This window comes from Carassius auratus, unplaced genomic scaffold, assembly GCF_003368295.1.
Source record: "Carassius auratus strain Wakin unplaced genomic scaffold, ASM336829v1 scaf_tig00007487, whole genome shotgun sequence".
In the NCBI taxonomy this organism is placed as follows: domain Eukaryota; kingdom Metazoa; phylum Chordata; class Actinopteri; order Cypriniformes; family Cyprinidae; genus Carassius; species Carassius auratus.
Window position 1 is genome coordinate 28,808 of NW_020523854.1, and position 8,693 is coordinate 37,500.

General features: G+C 39.1%; 1 protein-coding gene across 1 annotated transcript in view; it reads right to left on the reverse strand.

The window, feature by feature from the left end:
* Positions 1–565: 565 nt before the first annotated feature.
* Positions 566–8,693, reverse strand: part of LOC113071510 (probable G-protein coupled receptor 146) — an 8,903-nt gene continuing 775 nt past the window's right edge. The window contains exon 2 of the mRNA XM_026244853.1: positions 566–3,334. Within this exon, the coding sequence (XP_026100638.1) occupies positions 2,291–3,292 (1,002 nt within the window). The 5' untranslated portion in view covers positions 3,293–3,334 and the 3' untranslated portion in view covers positions 566–2,290. The remainder of the gene's footprint in view (positions 3,335–8,693) is intronic.

Below are 8,693 nucleotides of genomic sequence, written 5' to 3' on the forward strand. Positions count from 1 at the left end.
GCACTTTTTGTTAAAGAATCCTGACTAGCTCAACGGCAGAAACATCGACTCATTTAATTATTTATTTTACCTGGACATTGTTTGGAAAACCTGTAAGGTAGCAGTCATTCTTTTTGCAATGCAGTTTCCACTATCTTTAACAATTTACTTGAAATTACCCAAACTCGCCCTCTTATTGAAAGAGTTCTGAAAATGTGTTTTTCAGAAATTATCAGTTGAAAAACAAGCAGAATAAGCTCTAATGTCTGTGGCTGTTGCTGCTCTGAAGATGGGCAACTAAACAAACCGTTTCTGCCAAAAAACATTTCAGTGTGGTTTGTGCTCCTGGGGCCTGGCACTATTCTGAGACTCGCACCAAGAATTTATTTTTATTTTATTTTTTGCATCTGTGGCATAAACTATATTTATTTCCTTTTCTTTGGTATGAATGAGTGAGTAGTCATCCATACCTGTTTTGTTGATGCAAACCATAACATGCTTCCTCATTTGTAATTTGGAAAGCAGTGATGTTTTTAGACGTGGGGATTAAAAAAAAAAAAAAAGAAAAGAAAAGAGCCAAGCAGGATTATATTCATGTTAGTTTATTGAACAAGTCTTTGACTCGGTATGGGACAGAGGATGACTGACACTTTAGTATCTAAATAAATCTCTGAGAAAATAATACTGTAATCTAAAATGGCATGTCTGTTTTTTCCAGTAAATCTCTGAAGTACAATATATACACATATATCACTTAATATGATACATACTGGCATTAGCACACTAAAAACAACCATAACATAGCAATTTGAGGCCGTTTCATTGTTTATGATTGAGGGTTCACTGATTTGATTCCCCTTCATGACTTCAATACATTCTCTCCCTCGCATACATGCATTCAAATGATACTTCTTCAGTCTTCCATTCACATGCAGTGCTTTCTCTCCAAAACATACTAATTTTGCATCCACTGACTCGAGAAAAACAAGAAAAGACATTTTCGATAACAACAAACCATTTAGTAGCTTAAACTGTACTATTTCCCATCATGCCTCTTGAGTATTATGTTCTGGAAATGTCTACAATTTTCTCTCAGACTGAGAGCACCGATGCATATCACTCTAAATATGCATACAATGAAATCATGCAACTAATCTCAATACAAGCTATCTCTTTTGGATATGCACATTAGAAAGGAAATGTTATCCCAATGTGATTCATCGCTTAGAAGCACTGAAGTCCAATCAATACTTTCAGAAATCAACAGTAGGCTCCAGTACAATTTTGAGCAGTTTTACCAAATAATCTACTGCATAAAGCTGTTAAGTGAAACCAAATATGTCTGATTGTATCAAAAGGACTTGTGCGACTTGGTTTCCCATCAAAAGCATGAATTGTTAACTACGTCCTCATGGTGCATGGATAATAATTACAGTAGTAACAGACTAATGATTGAAAAAGTATTGAATAAAGATTAAATCTCTAACTAGTTGACCTTAAAACTAGTTGATCTACTTAAAAGTAGATCGTTCTATAGCTTCGTCTTAATAAGCTATACACATTTGATTGGAATTAATATGGCTGAGCAGCTGTGCAGTTATGATGCACATCACTTTAGCAGCAAGCACCCGAGAACACACACCCACAACCACCAGCACGCAACCACACACATACACACAATCTTTCCCGCTCCCTGATATCAGTCTCATTGAGTTATTTCTGAGTGCTGTAAAAGTTGGTTAGACCATTCCAATGTAATGCCCGTTGGTGTGTGAAATTGAGGTAATTATATTGCGTTTACTAGCGTCTACCAGAGAGGTTTTTATGGAAAGTGTGACCAGAAAACTCAATCCAGACTGAAGAGCTTATGCTGTTGTGGATCACAACACAGAGAGCCTGGTGCGAAATGTAGCCTTGAGCTAAAAGGGAAACGGTTGGTCTAAAAGCATCACATTAGAAGGCTATGCCTTACATAGTTCGACATCCACCCCCCACCGACCGAAAAGACTATCAGATGGATTGAGATTTTCCCCAGGCCCAAAAACCCAAAGAATAGACATAGCTTAAACAAAAACAGCACTTAGTGGTTTCTTCTCAGTCGCCCATTCACCACAGAGATGGACAAATAAAGTTAATTCGTTAAGCGTTACGAAAGTTCCACAATTTCACAGAGACACATACCACTCCTTGTGGTGAGCAGAATACTTCCTTTCAGCACGCAATATATATCCAGGTTCATGTGCTGGTTCTATTTTGTGGATTTGGAGTAAGTGCCAATGAGGGAGAAGCAGGTCTAACTGGACACGAGCCCTCATGTGACCACCTGCTGTACTGCGGAGCGTTCGTGAGGACACGATTGGTCCCTGCAGTGCAACCTCTTTAGAAGCCGCTGGAGTTTATGGGAAAAGTTCTTGTTCATTTGCCTGTACATGAGGGGAATGGCGAAGCTACTGCTGAAGGCGAGCAGCTCGGATAAACATCTCAAGAAGAAGTATGTGGTAAGGTGCTGTTTGTTGGGATGGCTCCCAGGAGCTCCAGCCACTGTGTGCACCAGTAAGGTCGTGTAGTATGGAGTCCATAGAAGAAACTGCACGCACACAGAGGCCAGCAGCAACCTGTGGATGGATGGATCGAGCCTCCCAGAGTCCTGGTCCAAAGGGGTGGACTCCTTCCTGATGCGGAGGATTAGCACGAATGCGTAAAGCACAGCCACCGCTGGCACCACGTACCCAATGAACATCATGATGGCATCAGCCGCCTCTTTGTTCTGCATCTTGGAGCACTCGATGATCTTAGTGGAGACGTGGTTGCATACGTAGAAGAGCAGAGAAGAGAAGCTGGTGAGAACGGCACCGCCCCAGATGAAGCCGCAGACGTGCTTGGTGTTGTAGACGCTGGACATGTAGGTGCGCGGGAGAGCCCGCTCGATGTAATAGTCCAGACTGAGCAAGGTCGTGGAGTACATGATGACTAGAGAGGAGATGTTGAAGAGAATGAGAAGGGTAATGTAGAGCTCGTTGTTGTACTCCCACATGGGCCAGCGTGTAAAACTGGGCCCCAGAAGCTCTATTGGGGCCACCAAGTTGAGCACCAGGCCAGCAATGGCTATGTTCACAAAGTAGACGTCAGGCATGGTCATAGTGACCTTGTTGGAAAGGTTGACCACCACCAGCAGGACATTGTAGCAGAGCCCCACTGGAAAGCAGACGATGAGGTACACCAGAGAGAAGACGGACAGGATGAGTCCAAAGTCCTGGCAGAGCCGGAGGTCCACGCTGTTGTCCGTCTCATTGTAAACCATGCAGCGCCACATTTCTAGAGTTCCAAAGGTGTCCGATCCTTCTTTCCAAATCGGCTGTAAAAACAAAAACAAAAAAAAGAATATGAGCAATGTATTAATGGATTGGTTTGGTTTTTAATTAAATAAAGGCATCTATTAACCAACAGGATCAGGGGTGTCCAATCCTTCTCCAGAAGGGCCACTTTCCTGCAGAGTTTAGCTTCTAGTGATCCTGAAGATCTTGGTTATCTGGTTCAGGTGTGTTTAATTATGCATGGAGCTCAACTCTGTTGGAAGGTGGATCTCCAAGAGCAGGACTGCACACCTTTGGTGACACCAAGATGATGAATAGCTCACAAACAATACTCTCCAACTGTTAATTTAAATTGTATTTTAAAGGTGCGGTAAATAATGATATGACTTGTCTCTCTAAGTAACTGATCTCTGGAGCTACCACAGCAGTTATTAAAAGAGGACTGAGTTGCAATTTGCAACATAAATTTATATTTTCTGGAATACTGCAAAATTAAATACAAAAATAAAAAATTTAATTTAGTTTGCAGGTTGGTGCCAACTTTCTAATTTCTCAAAGACACAACTAATCATGTGATATTAGCATAGTGGTTGTTCCTTTTGCAGAGTTACAGCTTTTATGAGCCATTGATATGTACAGAGTCCTATACTGATACATTGCACATGTACTGCTAAATAATAGTATTTTTTGCTTTGCAAAAAAATAGATTTTTTTATATATAGAGGTGGCCAACATATGTCTCCCTGTATCCTTCTATTAACCCTTTGGTTGGAGCTGAAGCCTGCAGGACTGTGGCTTTCCAGGACTGACGTTGGCCGCCCCTGTTTTATATCATCACACAGAAAAGAAAACTGAAACCATGCATTAATTAATTACATTTGAAAGAAACACCATTATTTCCACTTCATTGTATCCTATAGACATGAATAAAACTCAGCACAATATGCTACACTGGAACTAAACCCAGGGATTTTATACCAGTTACCACCAGCCATTGAGGTTCACCTTGAACCAAAAAAAAGGAGCAGCATTATATGTCATCAGAAATTTCTTTCCATAACAATAGGTTCCACCTCTAGAGCTCAGCACCTTGACTCATTGGGCGGTGAAACTGCATGTGCGGTGACCAAAGGATGGCATAATTCAGCTCTGAGACTGTGAGGCGTGCAGATTTATGGCATGAGATGTGACGTGTCAAGGGTGCAGTGGATGCACAGTGTGAGGTTTGAGTTCAGGATGAGGTCAGAGCGTGGGCACACGCAGAGAGCTGCTCTGCAGTCCACTCATTAAAACATAATGACATAACACTCTCCCTGAACATCATGGGAACACTAGCCTCACTTCTGTATTCACCTCCGATGAGCAACTGGCTTCATTATGGATTTAATTAATTTAACTGACTCAAGAAATCACATAGCTATTAAACAAATAAATGAATAAATAAATACATTATTTGAGAACAACAGTCTTAGGAATGTTTTGGAGCTCAGACGTTCTGACACAAGGCCTCTGGCTTTCATGTGCATGTCAGCATGTATTTGGTAGTGGACCTTGAGTTTTCCCAGACAATGCCTAGCACATCCGAGCAGATATAATGACTGTTGAGTGAACATTTCTCTGTCTGCTTATGTAACAGTCACAGAGTGGCTGTTTTGGCCTGGAGAGGGGGAGCCCCAAATTGCTCCTCTATGGCTCTCGCTAGTGGGTGGAGACACTCATTTGCCCTTTTCACCTTGTAGCCATGCACCTTTAGTGAACCAGCATGTTTTTACAGCTCTGTATGTACACGAAGGACTTTATGTTGTGGTCTAACCGGTATATAACTACCAGTATATATCCTCATGTGTACAGTTAAAAACTCGTCTGGAGTTAAAACTTGTGGAAGCAAAACAGTTTTTCTCAATGGCAAGAGACTCTGTCCGGTTGGCCACAGGTTGGGAACAAGAGAAAAGGACCACCGTGGGAAAATAAGATGTGATGGTTTCTAAAGGGCAGGTGTAAAAGTCTAAGTCCGTAATACTTCCAAGGCCATGTTGGCTTTTCCACATGAATTACTTTCAAAGAAACAAAACATCTTGCAAAGGACTTAACTGCTAATCTAGAAAACACAATAGTGCAGCCAAGACTAGCTACTACCTGTGTCCCTATCTCTAACTTATAAACAGTCATCATCCTGTTCCCTTCCTCCTCTTTCTGTGACCATAGCAACCAACAAATAAGGGCAGTACAGTGGAGATTCAGTTGCAAACTGTTAAAAGCCTCTGTATTTACTCATTCACTGATGTGTGTGTGTGTGTGTGTGTGTGTGTGAATAAAATTGTATTTGACCAATCAATTTTTTATTTTATAATTTATTCAAAGACAAAAAAAAAACACTGAAAATATTCATATGAAACATTAAAAAAACATTTTTTATAAATATTATTAATTCCTGTAATGCAAAGCTGAATTTTCAGCATCATTATCAGTTTACAGTGTCATATAATCTTTCAATTCATTTTAATATGCTGATTTGCTGCTCAAGAAACTTATTATTATTAATATTAACAATGTTGGAAACCAGAATACAGTTGTTCAGGGTTCTTTGATGAATAGAAAGTTTAAAATAACAACATTAATTTGAAATAGAAATGGTTCATCTTTACCGTTAAACAATTTAATGCATCTTTGCTGGATTAATTTTTTTTTCTCTTGCTTTTGAACTTTTGAACCGTATTGTAAATTTTTTTTTAGATTAGAAATATATGTATGTGTGTGTGTGTGTGTATAAAATAGTTAATTAAATCATAGTAATCAGCTAGTTGATCTTATCAACCATCCCGCTCATCCTTACTGTAGGTCCCTGCTTTGCAGAATCTTGTCTCATTCAAGAGACCATGACTAAACAGTGTCTTGGCTAGCAGACCGAAGCATTCCTGAATGGGTGCAAAAGGTAGCTGACATCACAGCTCGCTTAAGAGAGGCGTTCTAACACCTGCAGCTCACGGCTGGCATACATGAGCAAGCACGCCTGCAAAGGTAAGTGTCCATCCACTCCACCGCATACTGCACCTCTCAATGACCCCAGTTATTAATTCTACCTCCCTCCCACAAACAACAAGACATCTTGGCTGATGAATCTGGAAGAAGAGAGTTGTGGGAGTACAACCAAATGCACTTGACACTTTTAGAGAAGTCCACCCATCCACCGCCCAGCAGATGAAAAGAGGGCTGCTCTACACCCCTCGTATCACCACTGGAATGTACAGCAAATTCTCAGAATCGGCTGAGTGATGTCACATGATTGCAGTTGCTAAGGTTTGCGTGTGTGTTCGTGCTGTGAAAGTTTAGATAACGAGTAGTAAATGAAGATAAAGACTGAGTGCTCTGCAGTCAAATCATGTTGTGAAATCTAAAATCTAGCACTGCATGTAAGAACATACTAAAACAGCAAGTAATGATTAAACATTGCATTATATTTAAAATACTGTCAATCTTTGGGGTTACCATATAATTTATATTATCTAAAGTCCCTGTGCTATACATCACATACAATTGTATATAATTTACATTTACTTTAGTTTATTTTATAGTTCATTTAATTTTAGTTTAGAAATCAGCCAGTTTATTCATATAAATAGTTTACATTTTTTATTATGTACATTAGGTGTTTTGTTTTCCATTGTCTTACATTTTTTATGTTTACTGCATTATTTTTGCTATTTTTTTATTATTATGCATATTACCAAAATGTCATATTTTTTTTATTTTTCAAAGAGAACTTCTGGCAAACAACTGCCAGATTTTGACAGGATATATATATTTTTTACACTGTGAAATGACAAGGTGAGTAAATGCTTGTGCCTTCCAACAATGTACAGTGTTTTAACTCAGCAGTCTTCTTTCTGCCAACTATAATATGGTCATCCTGGTACAAAGATCAAAGTGTGTCTTATTAAATATTCAAATACAAATATTTAATGTTAAAATCTCAAATTAATAAATGGACACTTAACCATGTGAGGTCATAATTAAAGCTGGTCTATAGCTTTAAAGTGTGGGTGGTGCAGAAGAACATCTTCATCGATGAGCAATTTTATTCAACACTGCCTTGACCCGATTCCAGTCTCTCATTCTCCCACAGCAGCAGCATTGATTCTTACCTGCTTTTCACCACCTACAAGCAAGAGGGCAAACGATGGCATGCAATACTTTCCCGAAGTTGCTAAACACCAACAAACAAGGTCTCAATTAAACCTCCGGCACATATCCTATCTGTATTAGTCTTCCTGACAGCACCTCAGCTGGCCTGACCCCTGGGGCGACATGTTCTCTCAGCACTTCTTTGTAAAGTCATCAGCAGGAAAGATCACTCTGGGTGTTTGCCTACCACGTGCATGGATTATCGCTGGCTAGTCTTGAACCGAGACAAACAAATTCTCCTGGTTACACAAATTATTCGTGCATGGTTTGTAGAGCACAATTTGGTTATGCATCACTTTGCTGGTGAACATTATATTTTGAGGTGTACATCATGTTTTTATAGTTATATTGTAGGTTATTGGGGTCAGATCAATGTGTATATATATATATATATCTCCAATGATTTTACATCCAGCTGATAATATTTCAAATATGTGGAATGAAATATCTGGACTGAAGAGAATATTAGAGATCAAAGTTGACAACTGGATAACAGGTTATGTAATCCTCTCATGTCCATCTGGACAGTCCAGACCGTGCTGGAGAGTAAAGCACTCGCTAGTGTCTTTAGGCAAAGAAGCATGCTTTTCTCAGCTGTCTCATATGACGTCTGGGATCTTCTACAGAAAGCACAGGCACATTGCCATCCTCTTACAAGTCCTACATGGACCTGATCCAACAGTAACGTAGCCTCCCTGCGATTTACGGTTGTTTAGGCAATAAAAAGAAGTCAGATGTCACTTCCCTGCAACATCATTTGTGCGTAGGTATATTGCAAAATAAGCCAATGTGTCATCATATGAGACTTGACTTCAGGCAAATAAAAACAACATCATGCTTTTCCATTTGTTATTTTGTTCCTTGACACAAAATTAATTGGATTAATTTCTGAAAACCTCAAAATATGCGTCTCTTTTTTTTAAACATATCCAACACAAATGAGGTTAAAATGCAAAACGTTTTTGTAAATATAATAATTTAGTAAATATTACGTTACAATGCAGTGGTGTTCTTCTCAAAGGTGGTTAGTCATTAATAAGTCAATAAGAGTACGCAACTTTCACATCAGCTTTCTCAAGTTTAAAAACAATTTACCACTTTTCAGATGTTAGTTCATTACTTAACTGACTCGGTTTAAGTCTGGTTTGTTTGTAATTTTAATTTTAATATATAACATATAAAAGCTAAAACGGACAAGCTACAGTGTTTAAATGTAAA